The sequence below is a fragment of the Hyaena hyaena genome, unplaced genomic scaffold (assembly GCF_003009895.1).
Source record: "Hyaena hyaena isolate Hyena2069 unplaced genomic scaffold, ASM300989v1 scaffold_167, whole genome shotgun sequence".
NCBI lineage: Eukaryota > Metazoa > Chordata > Mammalia > Carnivora > Hyaenidae > Hyaena > Hyaena hyaena.
The window spans coordinates 2262860-2280532 of record NW_024080798.1 but is presented as its reverse complement, the minus strand read 5'-3'; the positions used below and the strand labels follow the sequence as shown (position 1 = coordinate 2280532).

The window sequence follows — 17673 nt, the reverse complement described above, 5'->3', positions numbered from 1 at the left end:
TTTGAGTTTTTAAACTGCCAGTCAATATTCTATTCTACTATCCCACACTGAAAATGGTGGGTATTTGTGATAATCAAGAGGAAATTTTATATGAAGACTAGAAAACTTACTTTTAAGGACTCCCACAAGGGAAACTGGACCAATGAGAAAGGAATCTGAAGAGAAAAAAAAAAAAATTAAATAAATTAGGCAGGAAAGATCAGAGTTTGCTTAGCACTACTATGTGAACCTGTAATAATTATTTAGAAACCTTAGTTCATTTTAACTTTATGTATATAATAAAGCTAACATTGAATTTATAGGTGCAGTATATACAGTTTTCAGAAAAAGAGTTAACTGGTAACTGCCTGTAGAGTTCTACTAACTTTCAGAGCCCAAGGGACATAAAATGATGATTTGAAACCCTTTTGAAACAGAAAGAGAAGCACAGTACAGAGATCTGGCTACTGAAAGGACAAAACAAATGTTTCCTATCACAACCAAGAAAGACTTTAAAGACTTGACATTTTTCTACTGAAGAGCCAGAACTGCCTACTCTTTAGCAGGCCAAGTGTTCGTGTTTAAAATACAAATATGGAGGTGAGCCTGGGTGGCTCAGTCCGTTGAGTGTCTTATTAGGTCATGATTTCGCTGTTCATGAGTTCGAGCCCCATGTTGGGCTCTGTGCTGAGAGTTCAGAGCCTGAAGCCTGCTTCAGATTCCCTCTCTTTCTGCCCCTCCCCGACTCACGCACACATGTCTGTGAGCTCTCTCTCTCTCTCAAAATTAAATAAAACCATTTTTAATTAAAAAAAAAAAGTAGAGAAAGGGAGCAGGATTGGGGAAGGAGGAGACGGTGGGTGGGGGGAGAGGGAGGCAGAGTGAGATGGGAGAGAAAAGGAGGGTAAAGGAAGAAGAAAAGAGACGGGAGAGGAGGAGGGAGGTGAAATGGGAGAGAAGGAGGGGCCCAGAGGGAGAGGAAGAGGAGAAAAAAGGAAGAGAGGGCGAGTTAAGGGGAGGAGGAGCAGGGGTGGAAAGGGGAGGCAGGAAACCAGAGAGGAGGCAGAGAGGAGGTGCACAGAGCCACTTACAGGAGGAAGCGGAGAAACAGAGACGGAGGAAGAGGCCAGCGGGCGGTGGGAAAGGACAGCGTGTCAGTGGTGCAGGGGCCCAGGAGCACAGCTGGGCCTGGGGGCCGGCCCTCCTCAGGGCAGGCAGGGAGAGGAGCATCTGCAGTGGCCAAGTGAGGCTGAAGATGATCTGCACTCACAGGAGTGGAGTATTTGCAGTCAGGTGGACAGCAGTATGAGCTAGAATGACCAAGCTCTTCTCACCTATCAGGCACTGTGCTAATGAGCACTTCCTAAGCTTTGCTCCACACATCCCAGCAACCCTGTGAGCCAGGGAGGTTTTTTACTCTCCCCACGTTATAGGTGAAGGGGAGGTTCCTGGAAGCTGTATCACTCGACGGGAGACACCTCAAGAAGTCCAGACAATCTACTCTGCCTGAAAGACCTTTTAGTGCATTCATCTGCACGTAAATTCACCCACAGTAGAATCTGTTTGCTTCAATGACAGTTTCTATAATTTGAAAACAGAACCACACCTTCCTATTTCCTAAGACAAAAATACCTCAACTCCAGTGAACACCACCCACTAGTCTTGGTGACATCCCATCACTGGCCAAAAGGGCATGGACCCACTACTGGTTTCTATACTCCGCTAATTGAAAGTGAAGAGTAAAATGTGGACTTTGGACAGTATCAATACACTTATGGGTGTGTGAGTGCATGAAGTAGGTGTGTGCCAGAGACCATGTTTTTGAAGGCACTAATGAGTATTTGCCTTCACACAAATTGAGGGCACTAAATTACTTCTGAAGTATTTCTATTTAATCACAAATTAAAAGTCTAGTATCATCTTCCTTACTCTACTGGAGCAAATGATGGCCATGAGTTTCGGAATGAACACAGAGGAAAAAAAGATCTGTCCTCCGTTCTGGCAGGAAATGGAAGTAAGAAAAAAAACTGATGGCAACAGGCTAGTTTAGGCTGACAAAGTAGAATCTCAGAGAAGTTTGCTGTCTTCAGAGTAAGCAGCACCCCACACTGGATGTCAAAATTCCACAACAGGGGTGACATTTAGTTTAGTTTTTGTTGTCACCAAAACGTGAAAGCATCTGTCAAAAAGTCCATTCTGAAACTAAAGTGCTATATTTTTCAATTAAACTATCAAACCCCCCAAACTGACTATGTAATAGTTTTCTAAAAGCTTTTCTAAGTTTCAAAAAAATTTACAGTATGTAATAAAACACCCAAGAGGGCTGTAACAAGTACTAGGATTATAATGACTTTAATTTTCTTCTTTGTACTCTCCCATCCCAAATGTAAATACTTCACATTTTAACAAGAATGCAAATATTTCACATTTAAAAGAAAAAAAAAGCCTTATAACTTACTGTAATGGTCATGGTAGCATTCTTTACTTCTTGATTAAAATAACCTGTAAAACTTAATTCTACGTCATCTGTACATTTTTGGTCCTTAAAAAGTAATATTAGATTTTGAATCCTGTCGATGTACATTTTGCCCATTTTCCTCTATTAAAAGTTATTCATTAAATTGTTCCTTCAAATTTAAAGAACTAATGTAAAAGTCACACAGTTGGAATGGCCAAACTATTCCATTGGGTATTTATCTTAAAAAGTTGAGCCGACAGTAAACCCCAACTTTACTCTCTAAAACAAGATTAACTGACAGCCTGAGGTAATTAAATGCACTGTAAATGCTTAAATAATTAAATTTATTTCTGGTTTCTGGTAGTGAAATATCCCTTGTAAGATAAACTCCTGATGTGCAAAAATTTTTCAAATATTCATCAAGTCCAGATCCCAGTGAACGCTTTCTGTCATTTACGAGAGGAACAAGCAACAAGGGAAATGTGCCACGCACATGCGGAAGGAGGGCCGCCAGCAAACAGGGCTCCGCGGCTACAACAAACACGGCTCCAGGCTGCCCCAGAACACGGGCCTGTCAAAGAGCTCGCTCCCTGCCCATGTCTGGTCTGGAGTTACATAACAGTGATGTTTCTTCAACACGTGGAATTTTAAACCCCAAACAGATGTAAGCTGTTATTCTAAAATGGTTTATAGATGAAGAAAATGAATAGCTGTACTCAGAGGTCTTATATTCCAAAACACAACATACTCATTTTATTGCGCCGAAACTTACAAAATGGCTCACTGTTGTGACCTTTTTAATGCCTCCATTTAAGATGTTTTGTTTGAATAAGGCTGTTAGGACCCAGGGCACTAATAAGTGAGCGGCAGTAAACCTAGCTACCATCAAAGAGGCAGATGCAGAGGGGGAAAAATCTGCTAAAATTCAACATGGACTCCACTGAGTAATAAACACAGTAATAACTCTATACAAGAGGGCATGTGAGGATTCCGTGCGATGTAGACAAAGTCAAATATAGGTGTGGTGAACAGGGGAAGAAGTGTTGGGCATACTAATGAACTAATTATGAACATGCTTCACCTCTCATCAAGTAAAGTCAATCAATGCTTTGAGCCTTGTGACCTTAAAACAAGTGTCCCTAATCTTACGGTCGTTAAAAACTAATGAAGTGATTTATAACAAATCGAGGTGATATAGAGATATGATATCTAAGGTATTATTTACCTCCAAAATTCTATTTTCCAGTGGAAAAATCTTATTAGCATACCAACATTTTTTTAAAAAGTAAGACTTGATTATAAGCTACAAGGAACACAATACTACTATGAATGATCTAGGAATCATAAGACTAAGAAAGTGTATTTTAAAAGCTGTGAAAGCTATTGTACCTTGGCAGAAATAACTCCCAAATTCTCTAGCAGTAAGACAAAAAAAGAAATCAAACTTTTTGCTAAGATCTCAAATTAGAAGGGTTCATCTAGCAGGGGACTGATATCCATCCTGCCATGGATATCACAATCAGTCCAAGAATTGGCCCATTCCAACTTTCAAGGGACCTACATGTGACCCAAAGAGATTCTCCGTTTTGTTGTGTGACAGCATCCAAATTTTTGTGATTGATTTAGGGTTTTCCACTTCAGTGTTGCACTGGTAACAAAGCCATTCTCCTCTTAAATACGCTGGGCTTTTTCCCATTCAACCACAAGGGTAAAAAAGGACAAATCAAGTTGAAGACTTAAAACCTTGTGCCTCAAAGTAACTATTGTTCCAAAATTTTTAATGAAACAAAAAAAGTGAGAGCTATTTAAAGCTGGCCTAGGGCTAGCTAGCATTTGACAGCAAAGAATTCTAACAGTAAAAATACATTGATTTTTCAATTGAACAGCCATTATCCATTTATGTGCACTGTATACAGAGAATAGAACATACACCTAATAAAGGAAATTAACCTAAAAGTAGGAAAAATTTTTAAGTGAATTATTCCGGAGGTTTGTAAGAGATAATTTAAGTCCTAAAACAGCTTTCCGAAAAAGCACAAAATGGACAAAAGAACATCAAAATCGAATACAGAAAAGGAGATGCATGTGAGCAGTTTGATTCTTAAGTCAGTCTTTTAGAACTAAGCCAGGAGCTTTGAGGATATCACCAATCACTAACTCCATGTGCTAGGCACAGCAAGTCCTTCGTGAATGTTAGCACTGAAGACAATGATCAGGTGTTCTTCCTCTGCATTCTACAGAATCATCCTAGTAACTGTGTCTGGGTGGGAAGACTTTCCAGTAGACCCATGTACATGTGAGTATGCCAGTCACACAGCACCATTCTATAGCGAAGATAACAGCCATGTCAAATCAGTCCATAGCCCACTACACTTCTGAACTAAAATCAAGTTTCACTGTTTTCACAAAGTGAAAAATATATAGATTTGACATCATTCATGATTTAAAAAAATGTTTTTTTTTTTTTTAAAAAAAGCTCATTAAGGTAAAAATACAAGGGAACTTACTCAATCTGATGAAGAACTACTAAAAACAAATGTGAGTATAAATGTGTATATACATCTAACACCATTCTTTGTGGTGAAAGACTTGAATGCTTTCCTCTTAAGATTATGTACACAGCAAAGATGTCTGTTCTCACTTCTGTTCAGCACTACACTGGAGGTTCTAGTCAGTATAATTAAGCTAGAAACAGAAATAAAATGCATAAAAATTGGAAGGAAGCTGTCCCTATTCACAAATGACATGATTAGTCATGCTGAAAATTCTAAAGAATCTTAAGGAATCAATATACCAAAACAAAACAAAACAAAAACAACCCTACAAAATCCCTAAATGCTAGCAACAAATTAGTGAAAAACAAGTATTTTTTTAAAATCTGCTTAAAGGTGAATTAAAATTCAATTGAGGAAAAAAGGTAACAAAATACTTGTAAGACTTACGTACTTCAGTTACCTAATATTTTTAAGAGAAATTAAAGAAGACCTAAAAAAAGAATACATTGTCAATGGACTACGGGACTCGATATTGCTAAAATATCTATTATCTGTCCAATAATTTATAATTTCAGTGCAATCCCAAAAATAATCCTAGCAGGTTTTCTATTAAAACAATAATTGACAGGGGCGCCTGGGTGGCTTAGTCGGTTGAGCGTCCGACTTTCGCTTAGGTCATGATCTCGCGGTTCGTGGGTTCGGGCCCCGCGTCAGGCTCTGTGCTGACTGCCAGCTCAGAGCCTGGAGCCTGTTTCAGTCTGTGACTCCCTCTCTCTCTGACCCTCCCCTGCTCACACTGTCTCTCTCTCTCTCTCCTAGAAATAAATAAAACATTTAAAAAAAAATAAAATAAAATAAAACAATAATTGACAAGCTGATTCTAAAAGTTACATGAAAGTGCCAAGGACCAAGAATAGCAAAAACAGTATTGAAAAGTAACACCAAATCCTAGGAGATTAACACAACTTGATTTCAAGGACTATAAAGATAGAGTAATCAGGACAGTCATCAGGACAACAGGCTTCAGCACACACAGAACAACAGAAAACAGAGTTCAAACATAGTATTTTCAATAAATAATCCTGCAACAGCTAGATATCCATATGCATAAAAATGAAACCTGACCCCCAACCTCATAACCATATACAAAAATTAATGCAGGATGAATTATTGACTTAAAAATAAAAGCTAAACCTATAAAGCTTTTAGAAGAAAACAGACAAGAAGATCTTGGTGACCTGGAAATAAGAGATTTCTTAGAACACTGAAGAAGCAATACTCATAATATTTCTCAAAACTGAAAAATTAGATTACATCCATCAAATTTTAAAACTTCTGCTTATCAAAAGGTACTGTTAAGAAAAATCCCAATGACATCTGTAGCATAAATAAAATTCATCCTAAAATTGATATGAATTCTCAAGAGACTCCAAGCAGCCAAAAGTCGTTGTCTTTAAAAAAGAAGAACAAAGCTGAAGTCTCCTGTTTCGTGACCTCAAAGCTGATGGACAGAGCCATAGTGAGCAAAACACTGTGGCAGGGGCTTGAGGACACACAACTCAACGCAAGAGACCAGGATGCCAGGACTGTAGGATGGGGAAAGGTGTTCTCTTCAACCTTACAGTGCTGGGGCGCCTGGCTGGCTCAGTCAGTTAAGCATCTGACTTCAGCTCAGGTCATGATCTCACAGCTAGTGAGTTCGAGCCTAGTATTGGTCTTTGTGAGAGCCCAGAATCTGAGAGCTCCGAATCTGGAGCCTGCTTTGGATTCTGTGTCTCCCTCCCTCTCTGCCCCACCTTCACTCACACATGTGAGCGCATGCGCGCTCTCTGTCTCAAAAATAAGTAAACGCTAAAAAAAATTTTTTTAAAAGACTTGAACAAGCACTTCACAAAGAAAGGTATGCAAATTGCTAATTTAAGCACATGGAAACATAGTCGACATCAGTCATCTGGGAAATGCTAATTAAACACACTAAGAAAAAAAGGCTGCTGGGGGCGCCTGGGTGGGTGGCTCAGTCGGCTAAGCGTCCAACTTCTGCTCACATCATGATCTCATGGTTTGTGGGTTTAAACCCTGCGTCAGGCTCTGTGCTGACAGCTAGCTCAGAGCCTGGAGCCTGTTTCGGATTCTGTGTGTCTCTCTCTGACCCTCCCCTGCTCACACTGTCTGTCTGTCTCTCTCTCTCAGAAATAAAACATTAAAAAAATTAATTAATTAAAAAAAAAAAGCTACTGGTTTCCAAAAAACTAACCATAGTTAGTTAACTATACATATATATATATATATACCATCATTACACATAGAAATATGTATACATAACACCATTATAGATATATGTATATATAACATAATTATATATATGTATATAACATCATTATATACAACATATATATCATTATATATATTATATATATATATATTTATATTTATATAAATAACCTATGATGCAGCTTTCTGCTCCTAGGTATACAGCCAAAACAACTGAACACAGGGACTCACTCGAACAGATACTTGTACACCAATCTTCACTGCAGCATCAATCACAATAACCAAACAATCCAAGGTTCATCAACAAATAAATGGGAAAATAAAATGGGTGTGATGTATACAATGGAGTATTCCTGCGCCATAATAAGGAATACAGCTCTGACACATACTACAACATGGATGAACCCTGAAAACATCTCACTAGCTGAAATAAACCAGACACAAAAGGACAAACAATGTTATCATTTCACTTACATAGAATATCTACAATAGGTAAATTCACAAGGGCAGAAACTAGATGAGGGGTTAAGAGGCGCTGGCAGGGAGCAGAGAGGGGAGATCTTACTCAGTGGGCACAGAGTTTATGTTTGCGGTGATGAAAACATCTTGGGACCAGACAGGAGTGATAGTTGCGCAAGCTTTGTTAACGCTACTGAATAAAGCTGTTTAATGTGGTTAAAATGGCAAATGTGATGTTTTATCTACTTTAGCACAATTTAAAAACTTTTTTTCAAAAAGCACACATTGACAAGCCATTGTACAACTGCTAACATGGATGACCACAGAAAGACTGACAAAACCAAATAAGGTTAAGGATGTGCAGCAATCAGAACTCTGTTTTGCTGGTAGGAACTTAAAACAGGACAATAATTTCCAAAATGTAATTGCTACATTTTTGTTTGGTCCAGAAATTCCACTCCTAGATATTTATCCAAGAGCAATGACAATCTATGTCCACAATTACATCTGTCATGAATGACACAGCAGCTTTAATCATTACAGTTCATGTCCCTCCACAAAAGAAAGGCTAAACTCATTCAGTGCAATATTAGCAACAAAGTAGAAAGAACTACTGATCCTTGCTGTAACATTAATGTTCCTCACACCAGTTATGCTCAGCAAGAGAAGTCAGACATAAAAAGAATTCATATTGTATGGCTTTATTTAAATCAAGTTCTAAGAAAAGACAAAACTATCCCAGGTGGTCAGGCTGACTGGGATGGAATACTACAAAACATTCTAGGGTATGGAAAACTCACTACCATAACAGTGGTGTGTCCATTGTACAGAAGTGTACATCTATCATTTGTGCATTTCAATGAATACAAATTGAAACTACATATATACTATAAAAAATACAACAGCAATCAAGGTGAAGAGATGTTTTACACAGACGAGTAAAACTGTAGAATACTGACACCTGTTGAAGCCTGATGAGTCCTTAACCTTCATTATACTATTCCATTTACCTTGTCTATGTTTTAACTTTGCTATAATAAAAAAATGTGTACAAGTAAAGCATGACTACATTCTCATTCTTAAAAATCATATATAGAAGTCTAAAACAAAAGGTCAAAATGAGTTCCCTACCTCCCATTGAACCAAAATAACTGACATTTGGGATTGATCTTCTCATGTATCTCAACATATTTAGTTTGGGTTTGTTTGGGTTTTTTCATTAAACATTAGTATACCTAGAGTTCAGAACTTTGATTTTTCTCTTAAACCATATCATGGAGATATTACCATGTTCATTAATATACATCTGTCATTTCTGACCAATGCACAGCATTTCATAATATTTATCCTCTGGTGATTTATTTCCATTTTTGTCTCAGAACATACTACTTCTGATTTAATTTTTCTAATACACAAGAAATTCTAGACACATCACACAGATTATTAATATATAACTTCTAAACAAATGTATAACAATAGTAGACTTAGAAGAGAAAGGCCCAACATTAACCCTCCATTAGCACAGCTGCCCTTAAAATGCTGAGGGTTAATATTCAGGTCTATCAGCATGAATAGACACTTTTCCAAAGAAAACATCCAGAGGGCCAACAGACACATGAAAAGATGCTAACATCACTCATCATCAAGGAACTACAAATCAAAACCACAATGAGATACCACCTCACACCAGTGAGAGTGGCTAAAATTAACCTCAGGAAACAACAGATACTGGCAAGGATGTGGAGAAATGAGAATCCTCTTACACTGTTGGTGGGAATGCAAACTGGTGCAGCCACTCTGAAAAACAGTGTGGAGGTTCTCAAAAAACTAAAACCAGAACTACCGTATGACACAGCAATAACACTACTAAGAATTTATCCAAAGGATACAGGAATGCTGATTCATAGAGGCACATGTATCCCAAAGTTTATAGCAGCACTTTCAACAGCAGCCAAATTATGGAAAGAGCCTAACTGTCCATCAACTGAAGAATAGATCAAGATGTGGTTTATACATACAATGGAATATTACTTGGCAATGAGAAAGAATGAAATCCTGCATTTGTAGCAATGTGGATGGAAGTGGAGGATATTATGCTAAGTGAAATAAGTCAGTCAGAGAAAGATAGATATGGTATGTTTTCACTCATGTGGATCTTGAGAAACTTAACAGATGACTGAGGGGAAGGGAAAAATAGTTACAGAGAGGGAGGGAAGCAAACAGTAAGAGACTCTTAAATACAGAGAACAAAGTTGATGGGGGGGGAGGGGTGGAAGAGAGGGCAAAGTGGGTGATGAGCACTGAAGAGGGTACTTGCTAGGATGGCACTAGGAGTGCAAGCGATGAGCCATGGGAATCTACCCCCAAAACCAAGAGCACACTGTATACACTGTATATTAGCCAACCTGACAATAAATTGTATTAAAAAAATGTTCGTGTCTATCAGAACACAAAGAAATCATCTTTTAGGTATCAAGTTTAATTTACCAAATCAATCAAAATGAAAGAAATCACAAAATCACACTGGCTTTTACATTGCAAGTAACTGATTCAAACACACCATTCAACACTGACTCTTAGCAAATGTTCAACATTTGCATTAAGATGTAATCCTGCTTCCAGGGGTCTGAACACATTACTTACATGGTGTGATTATGGGATCAAGAATTACCAACATATGTATGACTGAGAAGAATCTAACTGTGACGTCACAAGTAGATATAAGTTGTGCCCTACCTAAAATGATGACCTATTTTCATTGATTGGGATTCTTAAAAAAATAAAATTAGAAATACTTTTAAAGTCTTCCAGGGGAGCCTGGGTGGCTTAGTCAGTTAAGCGTCCGACTTTCGCTTAGGTCATGATCTCGCGGTTCGTGGGTTCGAGCCCCGCGTCGGGCTCTGTGCTGACTGCCAGCTCAGAGCCTGGAGCCTGTTTGAGTCTGTGACTCCCTCTCTTTCTGTCTCTCTCTCTCTCCTAGAAATAAATAAAACATTAAAAAAAAAATTAAAAAAAAATAAAAATAAAGTCTTCCATTCTGTGTAATAAAGTTTTAAAAATCTATCTTTATATAAATACACACACATACATACTGATGTGTTTATTTTCACTGGCTTCTTTAATAAGCTGTGGATCACACCACAACTCCTATAATAATCACTCATCAATAAGTGTGATGCTTGCTAATGAAACCTGAACTTTTCTTCTGGGGTGTAAGAAGCAAATGATAAAGTTCATTTTCAGTTCTCCACAGAGTCATTTCCAATATGTTAAGCTGTGTTGACTTAATCCTTCTAAGAAAACAGTCAGAGAATATAGGTGAGGGAAACACTTGAGAAATTCACAACCAGAATTCCTGTCAAGATGTTAGAACTCTGGCACAGGGTCAGGAAACACATGTTTTCAGTTGGAATCTCCTGCAATGTAATCCCTTACAAACATAATCAGGTTGTTCTTCAGATTTTTGTCTGCAGCTGAGAAAGAGCATTCACATGTATAGTCACTTGGCTTCCCCACCTAGGACTCCATCCCTCCTTCTCAGCCAGTGTGCTTAGCACTTTCCTCAGAAAGCAAAAGAGACCGGTGAGGAAACAGGAGGAACCAACCCCTCAAGAAGTCCTGCAAGAGAAAGTAAATGATTTTTCTTATTATTCTACCAACTGTCCTTGTTAACTGTGGCACATGCTTATTCATCCAGGTTTTCCCTGTTTCTGGAGCAATCTGTTTTTTGGTAATAAAGATGTTCTTTTTTTTTTAAATTTTTTTAAAATGGTTTTTATTTATTTCTAGGAGAGAGAGAGACAGCGTGAGCAAGGGAGGGTCAGAGAGAGGGGAGTCACAGACTCTGAAACAGGCTCCAGGCTCTGAGCTGGCAGTCAGCACAGAGCCCGACTTGGGGCTCGAACCCACGAACCGCGAGATCATGACCTAAGCGAAAGTCGGACGCTTAACTGACTAAGCCACCCAGGCGCCCCGGTAATAAAGATGTTCTAAGTAATGGTCTCCTAAACTCTAAGGAATACAAATAATATAAATAAATAAAATTAAAAAGACCAGCCAGGAGCAATAAATATCTCACCGACTATTTAAATCATCTTGTAAAGTTACATCCTTTGGGCATTTATGCAGAATTACCACCTGAAAAGAATCATTAAAAAAATAAAATTAGGTCCTTACAAGCGGTTGGGTGGGTGGCTCACTTGCTCCTTTACCACCTCCGCCAGTCACCTACCTTCCCCTCTCAGGGGACTCCCCCGTCCCAACCTCACCAGAATAATGCAGTGGCACTAAAAGCATACTGGAAAGCTGCCCCAGGAACATAAAACGACAAGGAGGCTGGGCAGCTGTGTGGCACTGACAGTTTATAGTATGGTCAGAAGAAAGACGGGGCTGAGGAGCACAAGAGAAAAGAACAGTAGCTTGTTGAGGGCGGGAAGGGAGAGGGGGGTGGCTTACTCTTCAATGCACCCCAGGGCTGGGCACAACAGAGCGCTCAGTAACTATTTATCACAAGAGGGCACAGAGGAAAAGTAAAGGAATGGAGGAAGAGAAGGCAGGCGATACGGCTGGTGGCAGAATTAGAGTTGAATCCAAGTCTTCTGGCTCAGAGTTCAAGGAATACTCTTTCCATTTATCAACTACTGATTTACAAATATTTGTTATCATGAACAATGCTCTGAGAGCTGATTAATAAGGGAAAATATATCAATCATATGCAAAGGGGATAAAATACAAAAACGGATCCCATTCACTTCATTTGTTAGTGAAGTCAAAAGTCAGATAAATATACATATACTGTCTACACATCCCAGAAAATAAAAGCTTTGGACAGCCGCTCTATAAATGTATCTCCAATGAACTCTTATTTACTTCTAACAGAAAACAACATTAAAGTCCAGGTGGCCAGAACCATCAACAACCTACTTTGTACCACCAAAGAGAAGCCATGCTTCCAGAAGAATAACTTTGCAGGGAGTTTAGGACATTAGATGAATGAGTGTAATAAACTGCCACAAGGCAGCGCTCCCAGTTTTCTGGTTTCTTTATCCTCAGTTCTGCTACCTGGGTTGGGTCCTATTGTTTAATTGTGAACACTCTCCATGGGTAGTGTTTGACCACAACCATGATTCTAGTGGGCATGGGAGCCAACTAAGAGAATAGTTAGGAGAGACAGGAAATAAACTTTAGGATCTGATACAGATTTTTTTAATGGTGTGTAAAAATAAATATTACCTAATAAAAGGAGGAACAAGAAATTAAGCCAGATTTTATCAGTTAGCTGTGATGCATTACAAAAACGACTCACAAATCTCAGTGGCATACAACAGACTTGTTTTTTCCATTCATATTACATGTTAGCTACGGCTGTCCTGAGGCAGTGGCTTTTGCTCCATGGGTCCTCTGAGTCCAAGGCCCAATGAGAAGGAACGGACCGTATCTGAGGCATAGCATTCTCAAGAGAAAAAGGTAGAAACTGCGAGTAAGCTGTTACACCTCTTCGGGCTCTGTCCAGGACTAGATACAACACTATTGCTTCCACCTACCTTCCACCGACCAAAACAAGTCACGGTGCCACGCGTGACTACAGGACAGGGGGACATTGCGAATCACATAACAACAGGCAGGGAAGTATCATTGATCCTCTTATGAGGAAAGAGGCAAAGAAAAATCTAGGACCAAAAATGATCCCATGAAGATGATGACATGAACCTAACACCTCCACCTCTCACTTGACCCCTCTACCATTTTCAATCCACTGACTGCAACGGATAAAGAGGCCTGATGTCTGCAGAATGCTACGTGAAACCGAAGGCTCAGGCCCTCTGGAGTGCAGAGCAGGAGACTGAGATGTGTGTTTTTTACTTTTTTATAGGAGCTGGACAATGCTCAGAGACTAGCCTCTTGGAACCTTGAAACAATGACTGTAAACTAAGGACTTTAGAAAAAACCTGGACTGTGGAGATGTGAATACCCTTGGGGGTGGGGGGGGGCAGATCTCCCTGAATCATTTGAGGCCAAGACTGGAACTCAGCCCTTAGGAGCTGACAAGGAAAAAAAAAATATGACAACACCTAAGAAGGTTGAGCATCTAGAAAGACAGTTACCAGTCAGGGCAAAGGGAGCAAACCCACAACTAAAGAGAGCTGTTTGAAGAGTAAGAGGTGCTTATGGGTCAGAAAAATAATAAGCAAACTTAGGGATATTTAACTATGGCAGGAAGAAGTCTTCCTGCATCTAAAAACACAATTTTCCAAATAAACCATGCAGCAGATTAAAAGAAGGAAGGAATGGATCATGGCAAAGGCCCAAATTTGTGGTCTGAAAGATCAAATGGAAAAAATGGCTCAAAGCAGCAAAAGAGAAATCACGATAGAAGAGATAAGAGACTTGGAGGATAGAACTAATGAGATGAACACCAGTACCAGAAGAAAAAAGATGAACAGATAGTAGTGAGGCAATAATAAAACACGTAAGAGAATTTGCTTAGGCCAAAGGAGGACTTCAATCTGTAGATTAAAAGAGCTTATTTTATTCTAAACATAGACCTAGGCATAACCTAGTAAATGGCTGAATTCTGTAAGAAAAAACATTTACAAGTTTGAAGGTGGAAAGAACATACTCCTTACAGAGGGAAAAGCTCAGAGGGCTACCAGACTCCTCACTTGGAACATGAGAAGCTAGAGCAATGGTCCTAACAACTACTGGGAGAAAAATGGTGCTTAAACCCTACACCTGACACATAGGGGGAAATAAAGGGGGGGGGGATATGGATACTCAAATATACATGGAAACAATGAATGGGAAAGAAAATGTAATCATTAATGGAATGGAAATGTACACTACAAACTCCAAAGTAACCAAAGTTTTTTAAAAATCCAAAATAACTTAAACCAGCAAAATTAAGAAAAGGGATAAGAAACCATAAGTTGAAACATGTACAGGGATGCCTGAGTGGCTCAGTTGGTTGAGCATCTGAGTCTCGGTTGGTTGATTATGGCTCAAGTCATGATCCCAGAGTCACGGGACTGAGCCCCACATCAGGCTCTATGCTAAGCATGGAATCTGCTTAAGATTTTCTCCCTCTCTCTCTCCCTGTGTCCCTCTCCCCTGCTCGTGTGTGCTCAAAAGAAAAAAATTAAGTTACAGTCTCTCTGTAAAAAAGAATGTTATAATGTAGAAATCTCTATCTTAAAAACATATCTTTAGATACAGCAAACCCACTCTAAGAAATTTATAGCAGTGGACGCCTAGAGACAAAGTATATGAATGTCATTAACAGGGAAGTCATTGGCGTTTCTGGGTGGCTCAGTCGGTTGGGTGACCAACTTCGGCTCAGGTCATGATCTCACAGTTTGTGTGTTTGAGCCCCGCATCAGACTCTGTGCTGACAGCTAGCTCAGAGCCTGGAGCCTGTTTCAGATTCTATGTCTCCCTATCTCTGACCTCTGCTCACAGTGTCTCTCTCTCAGAAATAAATTTTTAAAAAAGCATTAAAAAAAAAAAACAGGGAAATCAATGGGTACATTAAAACAACCTCTACCATAGATGAGTAAAGCAGTTATTTATACAAAAGAATCAAAACTGTAACAAGTGACATGAACAGACCTCTATAGGTATTAAGACAGAAAAACAAAATATAGGTAAGTATGTACCTAATCAGCTATCTTTTGTAAAGCATAAAAAAACTATATGGATAGCATAAAAAAACTATATGGATATGATTATGATACCATCAAATCAACAGCAAAATTATATGCAAACACAATATGTACTAAGTTATTAATATGGGTTATGGAGGATAAAAAGAGAGGAGGGGAAGTGGAGAAAGGCAAAACCAAAAAAAATTTTTTTAACACAACTTATAGCAGGGAGAATACAGTCATATACATAGCACTGTTATTTATTTATATGAATATGTGAAAAAAAGAAACATCATATAGTTTAAAAAAGTTTTTAATGTTTTATTCATTTCTGAGAGAGAGAGAGAGAGAGAGAGCGTGCGCATGAGCAGGAGAGGGTCAGAGAGAGAGTGAGACAAAGAATCTGAAAGAGGCTCCAGGCTCTGAGCTGACAGTCAGCACAGAGCCCAATGTGGGGTTCGAATTCACGAACTGTGAGATCATGACCTAAGCCGAAGTCGGAGCTCAACTGACTGAGCCACCCAGGCGCCCCTGGAAACATCATATAATTTAAAAGAAGAGGCGCCTGGGTGGCTCAGTGGAGGGGGCATCCGACTTTGGCTCAGGTCATGACTTCACAGTTCATCAGTTCAAGCCCCACACTGGGTTCTGTGCTAACAGCTCATTGTCTGAAGCTTGCTTCAGATTCTGTGTTTCCCTCTCTTTGTCCCTCCCTCTCTTTCTCAAAAGTAACACATAAAAACTTTTTTTAAAAAAAAGACAAAAAAGGAAAGAGAAAGCTAGAAAGACACACTAGGACAGAACTGTAGAAAGTCTGAGATGTCAGAAAAATGTCAGAGGAATTTATCCCCTGTCACGCTAGAGCCACAGTGCCTACCCCCAGTGTCAAGCACATCATGTGCACTGAAAATGTGTTTATACAGAATGAGAGGGGCAAAACGCAGAAGGTGGGAGGAGAACCTGTGCTTCTTATACTAAGACCTGATTCTATAAAGAGGGCAGGTGATTTACAAGATGAGCCCGGAGCCTCCTGTACAGCCAAAAATTAAGGAAACACTCAAAAATCAAACAACCAGCAAACAAACCAATGCTCACACTGATTGGGGTAAGTTCAAGGGACTCAAGAGCCAACTGAAAGATACCCAATGGCCCAAATTGGAACAATTCAAGCAACCAGATAAAGTAGTACTGAATTTTAATCCAAAGTATACAATAAATATCCATGAATCACACAAATTTAATGATTAAATAAATGATTAAATTAGGGAGAAGTGAAAAAGCTCTACAGAAGAATTCCAAATAATTCATGCAGATAAGATAAAGCATACCTGCTCACTCCTTAAATGTGGGCTGCAAATAGTGACTTTCTTGCAAATAGGAGAGCGTGGAAAGGGGGAAAGAGTAACTTTACAGTGGAGACTCCTGACAAGCACTGTCTGAGCCAGGTGATCAAGGCCAATATTACTAGTGATAACGAGTATTGTTAGTATGTACCCTAACATCAGTCTATTCATGAGAAAGACATTAGATACATTCCAATTATGGAGGCATTCTACAACCAGAGGTGATGAACAGAACTCCCAAACTCTCAAGGTCATCAAGAACAAAGTCTGAGAAAGTCAATCTAATTTTTTTAATGTTTTTTTTTTTAATTTATTTCTAGGAGAGAGAGAGAGAGAGACAGCGTGAGCAGGGGAGGTTCAGAGAGAGAGGGAGTCACAGACTGAAACAGGCTCCAGGCTCTGAGCTGGCAGTCAGCACAGAGCCCGACGCGGGGCTCGAACCCACGAACCATGAGATCATGACCTAAGCGAAAGTCAGACGCTTAACCAACTAAGCCACCCAAGCGCCCCGAAAGAAAGTCAATCTAGAAGAGCCTAGGGACACATGACAACCAAATACAATGTGATATCCTCAATGGAATCCCAGAAGAGAAAAAAGACATTAAAAATGAGGAAACTGGAGTAAACTAAAGCCTTTAGTTTGTTACAATGTATCAATATTGGTTCCTTAATTGTAAGAGATGTATCAAACTGAGTAAGATATTAATAATAGGGGAAATAGTGTCGAGAGAACAGGTAACTGTATTATTTTGTATTATATAATTCTGTAAGTCTAAAACACTTCTAAAAAATAAAGTTTATTAAAAAACAAGTACTCAGGGGCACCTGGGTGGCTTAGTCAGTTAAGAGTCCGACTTTTGCTTAGGTCATGATCTCGTGGCTTGTGGGTTCGAGCCCTACATCGGGCTCTGTGCTGACAGCCAGCTCAGAGCCTGGAGCCTGTTTCAGTCTGTGACTCCCTCTCTCTCTGACCCTCCTCTGCTCACGCTGTCTCTCTCTCTCTCCTAGAAATAAAGAAAACATTAAAA

General features: G+C 39.3%; 1 protein-coding gene across 3 annotated transcripts in view; it reads right to left on the bottom strand.

The window, feature by feature from the left end:
* SLC25A26 (solute carrier family 25 member 26) overlaps positions 1–17673 on the bottom strand; it is a 140595-nt gene that overhangs the window by 27657 nt on the left and 95265 nt on the right. For all 3 annotated transcript variants that reach the window (XM_039240075.1, XM_039240072.1, XM_039240073.1), the window contains one exon: positions 111–155. In XM_039240075.1, the coding sequence (XP_039096006.1) occupies positions 111–155 (45 nt within the window). The remainder of the gene's footprint in view (positions 1–110; positions 156–17673) is intronic.